This window comes from Pelophylax lessonae (genome assembly GCF_965119305.1).
Source record: "Pelophylax lessonae genome assembly, chromosome: 5".
In the NCBI taxonomy this organism is placed as follows: Eukaryota; Metazoa; Chordata; class Amphibia; order Anura; family Ranidae; genus Pelophylax; species Pelophylax lessonae.
In genome coordinates, this window is record NC_138772.1 from 115,913,164 (window position 1) to 115,931,367 (window position 18,204).

Sequence of the window (18,204 nt, forward strand, 5' to 3'; positions counted from 1 at the left end):
ATATCTGCTGTCTTCAGTTTTCTATACTCCTTACAAAGTGCACATTGTGTTAGAACTTTCACTTCCTGTTTCAGCAGTAGGAGGGGAGTCTGGGCATACACTGTGTGACAGCTGATTGGAAGAAAGGCCCACAGCCCACCCTCCACATAGTAAGAGGAATGAGAAAATGTGTAGAGCTGTGCTGTGAATAGACCAACTCTCTGCTAATCTGTGTCTAAAGCTGGATACACACTATCCAACTTTTGTGGTTAGATTTCCTTCAGATTTACCTTTTCTATGTAGTGCAAGGGCCTGCCAGATAGCATACAAATTGAAAGTGTTTAGGTTTGACCTCATATTATATGGTTTTGGTAAATCTAAAGGAAAAAGTCTTCAGAAAATCTGATAGTGTATATGGTCCATAAATCCCTCCCCTGACACAAATTTTCAGCTGCTTTTATCTCCTGTGTTGGAGAGCTTGTCAGAAGTTATTATGCTGATAACAGAGGAAAGGAGCAGCAGACAGACACTGGACTTAAGGCTTTGGAGAGAGATAAGTAAACACTACAGATATATGTGCCCAGGTCATATTTCATGATTTATATCCACTTTAAGTAAGCTTCCACTGAAATAAATAAATAAAAAAAAAATATATATATATATATATATATATATATATATATATACACACAGTGCCTTGCAAACGTATTTGGCCCCCTTGAACTTTTCGACCTTTTGCCACATTTCAGGCTTCAAACATAAAGATATAAAATTGTAATTTTTTGTGAAGAATCAACAACAAGTGGGACACAATCATGAAGTGGAACGAAATTTAAAGGATATTTCAAACTTTTTTATCAAATAAAAAACTGAAAAATTGGGCGTGCAAAATTATTCAGCCCCCTTAAGTTAATACTTTGTAGCGCCACCTTTTGCTGTGATTACAGCTGTAAGTCGCTGGGAGTATGTCTCTATCAGTTTTGCACATCGAGAGACTGACATTTTTGCCCATTCCTCCTTGCAAAACAGCTCGAGCTCAGTGAGGTTGGATGGAGAGCGTTTGTGAACAGCAGTTTCATTCTTTCCACAGATTCTTGATTGGTTTCAGGTCTGGACTTTGACTTGGCCATTCTAACACCTGGATATGTTTATTTGTGAACCATTCCATTGTAGATTTTGCATTATGTTTTGGATCATTGTCTTGTTGGAAGACAAAAATCGCCGTCCCAGTCTCAGGTCTTTTGCAGACTCCATCAGGTTTTCTTCCAGAATTGGCTCCATCCATCTTCCCATCAATTTTAACCATCTTCCCTGTCCCTGCTGAAGAAAAGCAAGCCCAAACCATGATGCTGCCACCACCATGTTTGACAGTGGGGATGGTGTGTTCAGGGTGATGAGCTTTGTTGCTTTTACGCCAAACATAACGTTTTGCATTGTTGCCAAAAAGTTCGATTTTGGTTTTATATGACCAGAGCACCTTCTTCCACATGTTTGGTGTGTCTCCCAGGTGGCTTGTGGCAAACTTTAAATGACACTTTTTATGGATATCTTTAAGAAATGGCTTTCTTCTTGCCACTCTTCCATAAAGGCCAGATTTGTGCAGTAAACGACTGATTGTTGTCCTATGGACAGAGTCTCCCACCTCAGCTGTAGATCTCTGCAGTTCATCCAGAGTGATCATGGGCCTCTTGGCTGCATCTCTGATCAGTCTTCTCCTTGTATGAGCTGAAAGTTTAGAGGGATGGCCAGGTCTTCGTAGATTTGCAGTGGTGTGATACTCCTTCAATTTCAATATTATCGCTTGCACAGTGCTCCTTGGGATGTTTAAAGCTTGGGAAATCTTTTTGTATCCAAATCCGGCTTTAAACTTCTCCATAACAGTATCTCGGACCTGCCTGGTGTGTTCCTTGTTCTTCATGATGCTCTCTGCGCTTTAAACGGACCTCTGAGACTATCACAGTGCAGGTGCATTTATACAGAGACTTCATAACACACAGGTGGATTCTATTTATCATCATTAGTCATTTAGGTCAACATTGGATCATTCAGAGATCCTCACTGAACTTCTGGAGAGAGTTTGCTGCACTGAAAGTAAAGGGGCTGAATAATTTTGCACGCTCAATTTTTCTGTTTTTTATTTGTTAACAAAGTTTGAAATATCCGATAAATTTCGTTCCACTTCATGATTGTGTCCTACTTGTTGTTGATTCTTCACAAAAAATTACAGTTTTATATCTTTATGTTTGAAGCCTGAAATGTGGCAAAAGGTCGCAAAGTTCAAGGGGGCCGAATACTTTCGCAAGGCACTGTATGTATGTATGTATATATATATGTATTAAAAGAAGCCCTGAAATTAAAAAGATCAGTTTGAAGGGCTACAATTATGCTGCTGCTGTGATTGCTCTTGATAGAGAGGAGGAATTCTTCATACTCTAACAGACCTCAGGAAATCCAGAGCATGTTGCCCTGCAGAGCGACACCATGTGGTAGTAACTTTGCAAACAACTTCTATTTTTTTTATTTTTTTTTATTTTTTTTTTTTGGGGGGGGAGGTCTGGACACAAGTTTGATTTCCCAAATAGAAAGGAGAATTTTAGGCACAATTACACAAGCTAGAATTTATTTTTAAGTGTTATGTTTTGTTTCTGTGCACAAGCTAAGAGACAACAAGAGCAAGGCTGGCTACTGCCATTATAATAACATATATATATATATATATATATATATATATATATATATACAAAGTTAACCTAATTAGATCCACTCTGATTTTCTTTGCAGTATTTTTCTAATTGAGGCCTTTAGCACCAAAACAGACACACTCAGATACTTATCTTCTTCTTTTGTTGGTTGAAGTTGTCAATAATCACACCAATAAAAAGGTTCAGGGTGAAGAAAGAGCCAAATATGATGAAAACAACAAAATATAGGTACATGTACTTATTAATTTCATAAATTGGCTGCTGTTCAGTCTAGAAAACAAAAACAAAGAACAGTAAATACAAGTTAAAAACAACATTTTATAATACACATTACTACAATATGCTACTATGTATATCAACAACATTCTCTACACACTTACAAATATATTGGGATTTATTAATATTAGGTACCTGTATCTCTCTGTATATTTTTCAGGGTATTTAGCATCCCCGTAGGAGTACAGCTGTGATATAATTCAATAAGCCACACAAAGGGCTTGATTTACTAAAGTAGAGAATGTATACATTGTATCTTAGTAGCTACATATCTTAGTAGCTACAGTGGAAGCTTTGTTCACTTTGATTATTCAATTATGTGCAAGGGAAATATGGAAATATATAATAGCCAAATTAAAAGCAATTATTTAAAATTATCAACACAAATTAATAAAGCGATTAACATTTAGGCAAACACAATGCAAATGCATCTAAAAACAGTTTAAAATGATTATACATGTTTAAACAAAGATTGAACACATAGGGACATTGGCATATACTGTGAATGATCAGTTTGCAAATAGGCTTAATATTATTCACTTTATTAACATGTGCCACACATCTGGATTTCCCATCCTTTAATGAGAAATCCATTTCTCATTGATATTTGTCAAATTTATAATATGGTAAAATCTGCTGGCCCCAATCTGTTTTCAACATTTGTTGTCTGCTGATAGTGAATAATTGGTTTTGTTACTGATTCAGTATTAATTCCTGTGGATGACCTGCTGTACACACTGCTGCTCATCCACCAGCAAATGACTGAGAAGAGGGACCCCTTCCCTCTATCTTAGCATAGAAAGGGATTGCCTGGATTACTCAGTAACACAGTTATAGAGTCTGTAATAGCAACACAGTAAGGCCTCATGCACTCTGGGCATCAAAAACAATTTTTTTAAAGGTGTTTGACTCTTTTTATTTTTGCCTCTAGACACCCCTCCATGTTAGCCCTGTACACATAGGAGTTAAGAGTTGTTTAGATGCAGAAAAAACATCCAATCACTCATGCGTGAAACAGAGGAGCGTTTCGGAAAAAGAAAATGCCCAATGTGCCTAAATGCTTTTAAATGCACCTCATTGCTAGGTGAGTGTCAATTAATTTCAGTGGCCAGAAAAAATTAATATACTGCCCAATGGAATAAATGAATCACTTGACACACCTAAACGTGTGTTTGCACAATGCGGCTTTGGGCGTGTTTTTTATGCTGCTTTTCTCCTGCCGGGAGAAAGGATGTTCAGAAGAGCTGGGCAAATGGAAAGTTCACATAAGGCCTAAGTGTTATGAATGCATCCTGTACTTATTTGTAAACTAAAGATTTATACAGATAAAATATATATATATAAAACAATATATAAACAATATATAAACTTATATAAAACAATATATAAACAATATATAAATGTTTGAAAAAATATTATTCATAAAAACCCATTATGCTTTAACTTTGTTTTCACAATCTTGCTCATTTTCATAGAAAGAAGGTAGGTGTCATATGTGTGATTGACGTCAGTGACGGACACAGGTGGAGACTGTATGATCAAATCATCCTGTTATGCTGAACACTACAATATGATTATGCTGAAAAAGAAACTGGCCAATTTGTGTATATTGTGCCATATCTGTCCATTTACTATTATGTTATAGGCTTGGGTTACAACCCCCAACACGACTGGCAGTTCCTACTTATCCCTAATCCCATTAATATTTAAATAATTTTAAAGTTTTTCCTTTAGAGAGGGGCCCAAATAAGGTAAGAGCCTATCTATTGTGGCCATGTGGATCCCATGTGGCTTCCCCTGTACAACCCAGGTTGATTTACTGAGGGAGCTGAGAATCTTCACTCAATAAATTGAAACTGAGTTCACTTTGAATACCTCCTATAATTAATAAGCACAGTATAATTAACCTCCCTGGCGGTATGATTCTTTTAGATTTTAGGTGCTGAAAGCGGTACCATTATTTTGCTTGCAATTCTGGAGAATGAGCAGCCCAAACCACCTATTTACTAATGATTTCTTTTTACAGTGTGTTCTTCTTTATAACATCCCGAGTATGATAAAGTTTGAAACACAAAATCCTAAATTATAATATAATAAATAACTATAAAATAATAATATAATAATAACACTTTTTTTTTCCAAAAAAAAACACTTTTTATTCAATAAATGATAGTAAATCATGTAATCAAAAACACTGACATTTTTTTTTGTCAAACAAGGATGCAATATATTTTTTTTTTCCCAAAAAGGATGCAATATTACTCTTCATACTGCTTCAATAAACGTCCCGGGAGTGGAAAATTTTGAAACAGGGTACAGCGCAAAGTCCAACATCACAGTCTGGACAGTAGTACCGCGTTTCCTTTCTTATTTTCCGCCCGGTGTCGTCGTGCTTGGAACAGCACACCACACACATTCTTGTGGGTGCAGTCTTCCGTCGGTGGAATGAGGTCCATAAAATGACGACCGGTCAGTCGTTCGGGGTTCACGACACCAGCAGCACGGCGTCCGGATCGACTTACAGTTGGTGTCTGGTGCCTGAGAAAAATCAGCTCCGCAATTTTCCACACAAAGTCCGCATGGATCATAGGCCGGTCACTTTTCTTTTTTAGCAGAATGAAGGCATTCCATAAACACTGCTCCAGGAGGTGTCTGAAATTTTTTTTATAGTATTTCTTCTGCTGTTTCCGCATTGCCGGATAGAAAGTCATGGCCTGGTCAGCTCTGTCCACACCTCCCATGGTGTTATTGTAATCCAGGGCCAGTTGCGGTTTCAGCACATCTTTTCCCCCTTTTGTATGGACCATGACAGTAGCGGTGTTATGGATGGTGCTCATCAGGCAGACATCTTTTTTGTCGCGCCATCTAAGTGCCAACATTTTGCCTTTCTGCCAGGCAACTAACTCTCCGGGCTTGAGTTTTTTGTTGGCAAAGCTGGGGGGCATGTCACGTCGGTTTGCTCTGACGGTCCCATAAGCATCCGTCTTATGCTGTAGGAGGAACTCAAACAGTTCTGGGGATGTATAGAAATTGTCTGTAGTGACACAATACCCCTGATCCAGCAGAGGCTCAATCAGCGTCAGAACTGAAGCAGTTGCCATCCCATAGCTGCTGAACCTTGGGTTGAACTTAGTTCCTCTTCCGGTATATAGGACCGAGTTCCAAATATAGCCAGAGCTGGATTCACACAGCATAAAGGATTTTATTCCAAAGCGTGCTCGCTTGGACGCAATATATTGGATCCAGCTAAGTCTCCCTTTATAGGCCATAAGACTTTCGTCAATGCAAATGTCTCTTTCTGGGACATAGGACCGCTGGAAGTTTTTCAAAATTAATTGATAAATGTCCCAGATCTTTTTCAGCTTCGGAGCCGGATGAGATGTTTCATCAAAATCCTCATTGTTTGCAAAGTGCAAATATCGCATTATAAGGGAAAATTTGTACTCCGACATAATGGTTCCAAAAAAAGGAGTGGCCAATAATTTGTTGGTGGTCCAATACCACTTTTGCAGGGGTTTCCCCACCACTCCCTGCAGAATAATAAGGCCCAGGAATCTCCAGATATCTGCACTGGTAACGGGTTCCCACATCCTGCTCCTGGAAAACCGCCGATGTACTGCGGCTTGTTGTTGCTGGTACCGGTTGGTCTCCACAACAATTTTTTCAATGACCTCATCGGTCAAAAAAAGCTGCAGATATGCCAAGGGGTTATCCTCATCAACATCAACTATGAGACCAGGCGTTCCGGTATACGGGAACCTTGGGGGCGCTACGTGCTCCGTACCGCAGTCGATCACGCACCAAGTACGCACATCGCTCGGCACATCATCATCACTAAACTCACTTTCGTCGGATGATGAGCTTTCCCATGAATCGCTGTCACTCCACACTCCGTGCGATTCGGGATCGCTGTCGCTATCGCCCACCAGGTCATACATCACTTTTGATGTTGCGGCGCGCTTGCTTGAGGCCATGGTCGCTCTGCAATAATCCAGATACAAAGTATGGGAATAATGCAGGAAGTGCAATGGAGAAAGCACTGGGGGGCAATCAAAGGTCACTTTATTATATTTTGGGAATGTAATCCAATAGGATTACAGTGTATCAGTGTGTTTGGTGTTTATACTTTTTGAATTTGCTGCCGGTTCCACCCCCCGGCGGACGTCATGTCGCCGGAGACGGAAGCCGGGGCTGACAGACGATCGAGAGGAACATCCGCCGCCGGACACCGCTCTCATACATCGCTGGATCCCGGAGAAAAGGTAAGTGAAACCTCCACCAGGATCCAGCGAGCTTCCTAGCGCTACCCCGAGTGTGACTCGGGGTTACCGCTTTTGGCACAAAAATCTTACCCCGAGTCACACTCGGGAATACCGCTAGGAAGGTTAATCCTGCAAATCCTTTTTGTTAGTCGATTTGCTACTTCAGCACCAAATAGAGGAATTTACCATCACTTCCTGTCAACAAGATCCTGTCCCTGGAACAGGAAATGAGGGTACATCTACCTAAATGAGACACAGAAAGCTGTAAAACCTGACATAAGGCCAAACAGTCCCCAGCTCAACTGAAAACTCAAAAATAAGGTTTGGCTGGAGTTGCTTTTTAACTTTTCCATGTAAAAGCATGCAGGAGTAGGAAGTGTAATGTCAGAGTTGCAAAAGACTTGCAATTATTTCGTTTGTGCTGTAATACACACATATAAGTAAATCACTGCATGACTCTCTATGTTCTCATTGTTTTTGTTAGTTAATCATTTGTGAATCAGTAATCACTATGGGAAGCGAACCATATCATTCATAATTAGTCGCATGTGTGAAATTAAATTCATTTTTATGGCTAAGCTCTTCCTGAAACTCTCAAATCAGCCCACTCTCCAGATTACATTATATCATCTGGAAAATGGACGTGGATAATAAAAAACATATGTCAATCATAGGGACTGAAGCATTCACTATATGCAGCCTAGTCACAGCATTGAATAAAATGACACAGGACCACCAAGAGCGAATTGAAGACAGACGGCAACAGAGAATTAATTGTATTACTAATGTTTTACATTCTTCAACACATTTTATGGTGGCACTAATACTTGTAAGGGAAAAAAAAGCATATTTAAAAAAATAATCAGAATGTCAAATACGTTTTTTGCAGCCAATATGTCACTGAATTTGAATATAATTGACTTTAATGAATACATCTTCTCACAGTCAAAACTACTTTACAGTTTCTAAAACTATTTGGTATACATGTTTATGTTCCATTAAAGGGGTTCTCAATTTACAACAAGAAAATGAAAAATATACCTGTCTGCTCATGCAGAAGCCAATCAAAGAGGGCTGGAAGCAGTGTTCATGCTGAACACCCAGTCCTGTGCAAGAGAGGCAGAAGTTTGCTTGCAATGACTGATGTGAACACCCCTTGACTTTTTGCACTGAGCTAAGTAAACATTAGCAAAGTAAAAATGATTTACTCATTTAGAAAATCATTTCAAATTAAGTAGAGTTGTGCCAAACATCCCCTGGTTCCATTTCGCTCCCGAACATGGAAAAACTTCGGATCCAAACTGCGAACCCTGTTAAAGCCTATGGGACCCGAACTTGAAAAATCTAAAATGCTCATTTTGAAGTCTTATATGCAAGTTATTGGACCGTATTTACAGGAGCAGTGATTTTAATGATGCTGAAGTGAAACAATAAGAATGAAAAACTCTTTAAATATAGTGCCTGGGAGGCGCCCTGAGTCTGCCTGTAAAGTGGTGCATCTGTACCATGTATAAAACTTGCTGCAGCAAAGCTGACATATAGAAAGAAAAAAAATTACATTTATATTGATTTTCCCGGCTACAAGCCATTGCCGAAAATACAAAATTTTTTAAAAAACAGCATGGTGGTTCCACCCCACCCCACCCCCTCCCCTTGGGCCCTTTGGATCTGGTATGAATTTTAGGGGGAACACTACACCAAATTTATCGGAATCTGGAATCCCCCAGATCCCCCCCATGTGAATAAGTATGGGGTACCCATTCAACCAAAAAAGTGTAAAAAAAAATAAAGACACACAAACAGTTTTTGACAATTCCCTAATTAAAAATAAAAAAAATAATGTCCCTCGATGAGTCATTGTCAATCACGACGCCCACTGCACCCAAAAAAGAAAAAAGCTCCACATGTGACAAAGGCTAACTGATGTCTGCCTGCTCCACCATATGACAGTTTTAAAACAGGTAAGGGGTGCGGAGCCACCCGTCAATTTCACCCGATGGCGCCGCCCCTGTGTGACATCAACAATCAGTGATGCACGCTGGGTCAGTGATGTCACATGGGGCGGTGCCACCAGTTGATGTCGCCATGTGGCCCCACCCCTTGCCTATTTAAGAACTGTCAAATGGCAAGGCAGGCAGTCAGCAGTTAGCCTTTGTCACAGGCGCAGCTTTTTTTTCTTTTTTTTAGTCCAGCGGTGCGGCAGGCATCATGATTTACGATGGATCTACATTGGGGAATGAGTAGGGGTACAATGTACCCCATAATCACTCACATAGGGGGGTTGGGATCTGGGGGCCCCCTTGTTAAAGGGAGCTTCCAGATTCCAATAAGCCCCCTGCCCGCAAACCACCACAACCACAGCTCAGGGTTTTGGGGAAGAGGCCCTTGTCCCTATCAACATGGGGACATGTTGCTTTGGGGTGAAGGTGCAGAGCCCCCCTGGTCCAAAGCACCCCCCCACCATGTGGCCTGGTATGGGTTAAAAGGAGGGGGCGCCCGCTCGTCAAACCCCCTTTCCTGGCCTGCCAGGCTGCATGGATCGGATAAGGGTCTAATATGGATTTTGGGGGGGGGGGGCATGCCTTTTTTCCCCCCATTTTTGCATTGCCGGCAATGTTTTTTTTTTTTATTCAGCTGTCTGGGGAGAGCCCGTTAAAAGCTGATAATTTATCCGCTGATAAGGACGCAGTGGCCATCTTCCCGGCCCCCTCCTTAAAAACCAGCTATGCACTGTGCCCTGATTGGGCAAAGCCTTGCCCCTGACCAGCATTGCTTCAGCCAATCAGGGCTTAGAATACACTGTGCAGCCCCGCAAATTCGGATGTTTACCAAATGGGCGATGTTCGGGCTGAACCAAACTGCTCACCCAACACTATTCATAAGGCCAACACAGAAAAAATGAACAGCTCAGAGTACAACAGCAACCAAAAAATGGATTGTTCATGAGAGCAGTTGATTTGCAGGAATCTGTGTAAGTTTTAGCACAAAGCAGGAGTTTTTTTACTTTTTTAACTAAGGTGGAAAACCCCTTTAACACAGTGGTAGACGGCCTCCTTCCTGGTATGAATACTTTACCTTTACAGTATAGCTTATATTTAATCAAACAATTTAGGCATTGTTTTAGTCAAATATAAGTTACTGGTTACTCTGGGGAACAAAAACATAATCCTGACCTTGCCATAGGCTGGTAGTTTAAGGTTGATGTGCTTTGGGAGATTTGGCCATCCTTATCGAGACTGATGTGCACCCTAAAACACCAGTGCTTTTTATCAGTTTTTAATATTTTCTTTGTATAGATCTTTAACTTTATCAACAAATTTTTAAGATGACCATTTAAGATGACCTTTCATACCTTTAGCTTAGGTTGGGTGGTTCACAATTGCACTTGGCCCATGCCCTTAAAGTAGAACGGAAAGCAAAACGCTTTTTGAATAGAATAAGGGAGTAGGGGTACAGGGGTTATAACCCCTGTCAGGTGTTTTTCTATCTGTGTGATTGGGGAAGATTTCTCTTCACTTCAAGTCTCAAAGCCACAACAGTGAGAAAGAATCCCTTCAAAGTGTGGGAAATCCCTGGTAGTCACCAGGATCACCAGAACGATTGTCCCCATTGTAAGATTCCCCCTTTATTCTAATGACCACTGAAAAAGTGTGATATTATTTTGACTTTGAATATTACATTCACCAGTCAAAATGTCAGAGAGGGCGAATCTCCCTAAATTTTTAATTTTCAAAGTGAATGCCACTTGGCTTAATGTATAAGGTTAACCTGTTTCTCTGCAATGATCCAATCTTTTTCAAATGATTGGATTTACAAAGTTAACATTTTACATTTCTTCACCAAATGTATTAAGCTAAATGAGTATTTACTTTGCAAAGTTAACACTGTCTAAACTTTTAAAAATCTACCCCTCTGTCTTTAAAGGCAAGTTCCAAAGATGATGATGTCTAGACTGCACTGCACTTAAGCAACCACTGGAGAAACAGATTAATCCATAAAGTGGTTGTAAACCTCGGTCATAAAATCTAAACAAAGCACATATATCTGTAATGTTTTACTTGTCTCTCTCCAAAGCGCTAAGTGTTGTTTCTCTCTGGTGCTCCATTCCTCTGTTATCACTTCTGATTTTTTTCCAACACATGAGATCATTTTTGCGATGGGGAGGAGAGCTCACCACACACCTAGTCTAATCAGGACACAGTTCTGTTGTGTGTGAAGCGGGTGTGTTCCTTTCCTCCAATCAGCTCTCACACAGTATCGCAGACTTCTACTTGCAGCTCTCCACCCCTTCCTCTATGATACTGAATGCAGAAGGATTTTTATCTAAAATCAGCACGTTTGAAGGGGTGTGCAAAAGAGAAGGCTGTAGGTAAACAAGTAATGTTTGTGATGGAAGATTTGTTTCATCTGTGTATCATCTGAGGCTATTTACTTCGCTGGGTATTTGAGAGGGTTTACAACCACTTTAAGTGTAATGGCTGCATTTGTTTTCCTTTTACCTGTTAATCAAGCCAGTAACATACTTTCTATCTTAGGGTGTCTGTACTCTGGATAAAGAGAGAATGGAAACATCTTTGGACACCAGCTTTGTCAATCTGGGGATAGGGGAGTGTCAATGTACTAACAGATTTACATAGACTTTACTAACAATTTAATGCCAAACTCCTGCCAACACTTGTCCTTGGGATAAGGGTTTTGCATAATTGAATAAAAGCTGACCAGTGTAAGTAACCCTGTCACTGTTAAATGGTTTGTCTTCCCCACTTTTACTAAATATTTTGGTGTGATAAAGGGAGTTGAAAAATGACAGACTTACTGGTTGGATCACTAGGTGAAATTAAAGGGGAAAAGCTTAAACAAGGAAAACTAATAAGAACTAGTAAACTGCAATACAAAAATATGAGGGTTTAATATTTCTTTAAACTTGTTCTGCAAAGTCACAGTAAACATTACTTACCATTGACCGGGAATCCACAGCCGCATACATGATATCCATCCACCCTTTAAATGTTGCCTGCAGGAAACAAAGTACTCAGTAAATTGCAGTTCTTGTTTTTATTGTAGTGACATGGTGAGAACTATGTCTTGTTTATGAAATTATAAAATGTATACTTTCTTGTTAACTCTGATGAATGCCGTCAGTATATTTGACATGAGATTTCACCCTACGCTGGGAATCAAATCACAATAGAAATGTACATTAGCATTTAATATTCAGTTTACACTGTGTGTGTGTGTAGGGGGCAGGTTTTTCACAAAAAGCCATTTGTACAAAGCCTCCAATTCTGTTTTCAAGAGGAAACAGCTGTGTCCCCCACGAGGGAGAGGCACAAAACAATAAGGAAATAAAACACACTGTCAAATTGCCAGTGAAGTATCTCCATGTCTGCACATTACATATTGCAGTAATTAGCACTAGCGTTCTGTGTCATTGCTGGCAAGGCTCAGCTCCGGCTGAGCAAAACCCAGCAAAAGAAATGATCAGACTGTCACACTGCTACATCACTCTGAACTGAGTGGTATATCAATAGAACACAAGATAAAGCTTCTTTATAAAGGGCAATAAGAAACGTCCAAAATCAATCAACAGTTTGACAAAAATATAATTTCTGTAAAACACATGCAGATAAATGATTACAATATAAAACTTTTTATAAAATGGAAAAAATATTTGGAGGAAAAAAAATATATATTTTATTTGTGAATTTAATGGTAGGTTTTGAAGTAAATAATTTAAAGTACTTTACTGGACACTGAACACATTTAGTTAGGCTTTTCTTAGATCCAATATACAGTATGTTTAATATTCTCTTTTAAACTTTGTAGATTTTCCACCATTATACTGCCGTTTAAATGATGTCTAAACAATGAATCTATGCTCAAGCAGCAATCAGTGCCAGTATTTATCTTACACAGACATAAACAACTGAACTAACAATAATCTGTCATCAAAAACTACAAAAGATCCATACCTGTAGTAGCCTACTAAACTGTCCCATCATGACCAAATGTCAGGCCATTCTGACAAGACACTTCCAGTGCCAAAGTTTGATTGCGCCTTCCTGCCTCCTGCACATTCCTATTTAACAACAGAGCTGTCAATCATAGTAAGTGGTATGGAGTGACAAGATGGATTTTAATGGCACAGCATAGTTTACAAACACTGGTTTATAAAAATAATAATTTTATTTTGCTAAATTAAAAAATGTCACATTAGCAACATTAAGATACATATAAAACAACATATTTGCAAACAGGTAAAATCCTCTAAGGTATATTCACAGCCTTAAGAAACCATTAATTCCCGATGTTAGGAAACATACTCCAATGAACCCTAATTGAGCGCACCTCAATCAATAGGGGGGATTGCTAAAGGTAGTTATGGGTAACCAACATCGGCGAGGTGGAATCAGGATTTGACACTAGGCTCTACATGTTTCGTGCCCCATCGCTAGGGCGCAAAACATGTAGAGCCCAGTGTCAAATCCTGATTCCACCTCGCCGATGTTGGTTACCCATAACTACCTTTGGCAATTCCCCCTGTTGGTTGGGGTGCGCTCAATTAGGGCACATTGGAGTATGTTTCCTAACATTGGGAATTAAGGGGTTTCTTAGGGCTGTGAATATACCTTTAGAGGATTTTGCCTATTTGCAAATATGTTGTTTTATATGTATCGTAATGTTGCTAATGTGACATTTTTTATTAGGCAAAATAAAATGATTATTTTTTTAAACCAGTATTTGTAAACTATGCTGTGCCATTAAAATCCATCTTGTTACCATTTGAATTTAATTTATGATGAGGCACTGACTATATTTATGGTGTTCATAGCGCCGCCATATAGTGACACTCAATATTTAACCATTGCAACTGGCCAACAGGAATGTGTTGGGGCAGAGCTTAGCTGTAATCAAGGAAAACTATGCCATGGCTGTGGTTATTTTTTAATAAAGACACCTGACTTCAGAAGGGTCTTTTAAAGTCTTCAAAACTTGGGAAAGCCAACGTTGGTCTGCAGAGACAGACACTGTGTAGCAGCAATTTTGCAAATAAGAACTGTAATTTCATGGATCTGTACGCAAGGTCCATTTCTTGGCTAGAAAGAGACCTGGCATTTAGTTAAAGCTGGACAAGCAAGAACTTGTTACTATGTGTTTTGCTTTTTTTCTGCGGGCAAACAGCCAAAGCTAATGCTTTTTTGATGCTGGAAACACAATAAAATTGGTTGTGTCTAGTCTGTAGATTTTTCTTCTCTGAAAACCATCAAGAGATGGTGAGAGCAAGACTGCTGTCATTACAACAGTTACACATCTAACCAAAAATAACTCTTCCAAAATATTTACATGCTTTCTAATCTCTAATAAAGCCCAACTGAACCCTTAGAAAGCCAGAGTGCTGTTGATTAAAACAATGTTTTGGGAAGAGGGTTGTGGGACTGATGGAGAGCCAGGCCAACACTTATGCCCCGTACACATGTGCAGATTATCTGAAGACTTTTGTCTGCAGACTTACCAAAACCATATAATATGAGGTCAAACCTAAACACTTTCAATTTGTATGCAATCCGGCAGACCCTTGCACTACATAGAAAAGGTAAGTCTGCAGACAAAAGTCTTCAGATAATCTGCACGTGTGTACGGGGCATTAGTGTGACAGAGTGATGGTCCAACTCTTCTATGTGCTGGCAGCACAGGGTAGTTTAACAGCACTTAGCAGTATAAAATAAGTAAAAAAGCCTCATATGTAATACTGCATGTGCAACCTGGCTGCATTACAGTAATGAATAACTAGGGTTTAATTTGGCTTTATGTACAAGAAGGGTAATTAAGGTAGAACTATAGGCAAAACTTTTTTTTTCTTTTTTTTTAGAGTAAGGGAGGGTTTTAACCCTTGCCAGATTTTTTTGTCCTCTGTGTCCCATTGTGAAGATTTACCATCACTTCCTGCCCTTTAGCCAAACAGAAAGTGAGAGGGAATTGCTGCAAATTAAGGGAATTCCTTGGGGATCCCCAGGTCATCAGTACTATTGTCCCCATTGGAAGATTTTCCCTCTCTTACTTTTCTGGGGACAACTCACAATTTTAGATGTTCTTTTACTTTTACTTTCAATGATAACGGTAAACAGCACAAACAGAGAGGAATCTACTTAACAGGGGCACAGACCGCAATAAAAGCTCACAGCTGTTCTAATCCAACTCCACTCTATCCAAAACTAAAAAAAAGTTTTGCCTTTAGTTATACTTAAAAGATTAAGGGGAGGCTAAGTTATCTTCACATGTTTGCTGGAATTCATTATTTAAATGCCTTACTTTTTAAGAATACAGATTTGATTGATTTGAAAATAAATATTGAATCTTGACTTTTCACTACATCTAATTTACCTTTACATATAGGGGCACTTATTTCTATCTTTATTAAGAAAATAGGGGGAAGGACCCCTAAGAAAGCAGGTACTTTATATGACCCCAAATAGTATGGTTAAAAAATATTCTTTATTATGACTTCACAAAGTAAAGAAAATTACACGTAATACAATCTACACATCTACCAGACACTAACAATGACAACATTGTAAATTCTAAAAAAAAAAAGTTTAATCCTATGGTACATAATTTTAGAGAGGTACATGGGGTTAATGTAAATGGCTTTTGTGCCAAAGGTATCATCATTTGTATTCGGTCACAGAGGACAGGGGATTTTGATAGGGTCCTTTTACAAGTTGAGAAGAAATGGATCTTCAATCTTGGTACATTAGCTCAAGGGGGTTTGAACACTGAGTTCAACATCTGAGTTTTCCTGGATAAGTTATTGATTTTTCATTTGCCCTTTTGGGTGATTAATACATTATTTGGATACATAGGTTTACCCTAGCACACCCCCCCCCCCCCCATACATTTATTTGGTTAGCCTCTGTGTTGTTTGTAACACAGCAAGGATGATGTATGACTTTAATAACACCTCCCATCCTTCTTTACCTTACTAAATTTTGAAATTTATATGAACCATATGTCAGTTTGCTTAGAATTTTATGTGTACAGGACTTAGACATGAAGGTCCTTTTCTTATTCAAGAGGCTGATCTCAAGATGCCCACTGAATTCCTCCACACTATCTTGTCTCCACATATATCTTGCCTTGAGTTAGGTAAAAATTGTAAAAACAAATTTTGATGTACTACTGTGGTTTAACCTGTTGTGACGTCACCTGCAGTTTATGAGCATAATTGCAGTAATGTTAACCCATAAATTGGGGTGTGATGGATGCACCCCCTTGGTCCTGAGGAAGCCTGCGGTTACAAGAAGCGTGCAAAACATGTAGACTATAGCTTCCATGCTACAGAGACCGGGACACTCAGTATGACCTACTGTTGAGTACAAAATCAACTGCGCATGTGCTGAGCTACATTCCAGAAGCTGGAGTGGATACATGCAACACCAGCGGCACAGTGCTACATCTCTGACGTCTCCCACTGTAAGGAACATGAGCCTGACTGAGTTCCCGTGTGGGCACCTGCCAGCTGACAGTGAGTCTGTATGCTCGTGTGAGCGCTGCTAATGTTTGAGGTAATTTCCCTTCTAAACGAGTCATGATATTATGACTGGCTGACCTGTTGACATTTGGGGTGTGTGCTTGCCTGCTTGGAGCTCATGGAACTCATTACTTCCTAACACACTGTTGGGAAGGAGCTTTGATTTAAGGAATGTATGGCTCATTTATATTTATCCGCTGTCATAGTGGGTAGAATAGTTGTGAAGACCACCAGCGTTGCAGCCTGCACATTTAGATTAACTATTTAAATCTACAGCCAATGTTATTGATGTGGTTATTATGTTCAACAAGTATTTAAACTGGACTCCAGCAACTTTAAGCAATGGATCAATGTCTCCCTGAACTAATCAAACTGCTATTACCCTGCACAGATATTTAACTTTCTTGCCATTTGTCATTATGATGGTTTTTGGGTATGTATATGCCTGCCCTTTTGGCTCAATTTTACTTTGCCCATGCTCTTTTTTGCTTATAGGTTTACTATCACATAGCTTTCTGCTTGATGTTTATTTATTGATGAGCTACTAGAGCGGTCACTATCACTTGTTGACTCCTCGTGTTATCCCTTTTTATTGACGTATACATCTTGATACATTTATGTATGCTCTGTTTTTAGCTTGGGAGTACTGAAGGAGTTCACTGTGTTTTGGTGACCATATACCAGTAATTAAGTCATTTTTGAGTCCAGACTCTGATGCTGATTTTAGAATTGACAACATTGTCCTTTTTAGTCTTGAGTGGAGGTGTAGACTGCAAACATGGGTGGTTTGGCGCTAGTGCATAAGAGTCAATAGTAGCAGCCAAAATTAAATACTCAAATAGTTCATGTAAAATAGGAGTTCATATTGGCTTGGTTCCAAAGAAGCAAAAAACAAACAGATAAGCAAGTCTACCATTCAGAGCCAGCCTTCAAAAAGGGGGAGGGGGGGGGGGCAATAGAAGCAGCTTCCCAAACATGTAGAAGAAACAAATGAGAGAAAAAAGGCACCTCTGAGTGTAGACCATTACATAATTTATTTAGAGTAAAATAATCAAACTCATATAGAGTCCAAAGCCAGCCTATAGGGGGAGGAGGTATCCCTCAAGATGTTCACGAGGTGTAGAGGGCTAAAACGCCTGTGCTGCAGTCTTGTCTGCTGACTGTATATCCATAGTGTGTTCCATACCTCAGTCTGGGTTCTGGCTTCCTTTACAACATCGCCGGCTGGATACAGAGTGGCGATCAACAGACAAGACTACAGCATGGGCGTTCTAGCCCTCTACACCTCGTGAACATCTTGAGGAATACCTCCTCACCCTATAAGCTGGCTTTAGACTCTCTTATGTGAGTTTATTTTACTCTCAATAAATTATATAATGGTCTACACCTTTTTCTCTCTTTTTTTCTTCTGGAGGTGTAGATTGTATTGTGTGTAATTTTCTATGCTTTGTGAAGT

The 18,204-nt window shown here is 39.4% G+C and overlaps 1 protein-coding gene across 1 annotated transcript in view; it reads right to left on the reverse strand.

The window, feature by feature from the left end:
- The window catches only part of LOC309556717 (sodium channel protein type 5 subunit alpha-like), a 600,678-nt gene that overhangs the window by 22,239 nt on the left and 560,235 nt on the right, over positions 1-18,204 (reverse strand). The window contains 2 exon segments of the mRNA XM_082259196.1: positions 2,810-2,951; positions 12,177-12,233. Of these exon segments, the coding sequence (XP_082115322.1) occupies positions 2,810-2,951; positions 12,177-12,233 (199 nt within the window).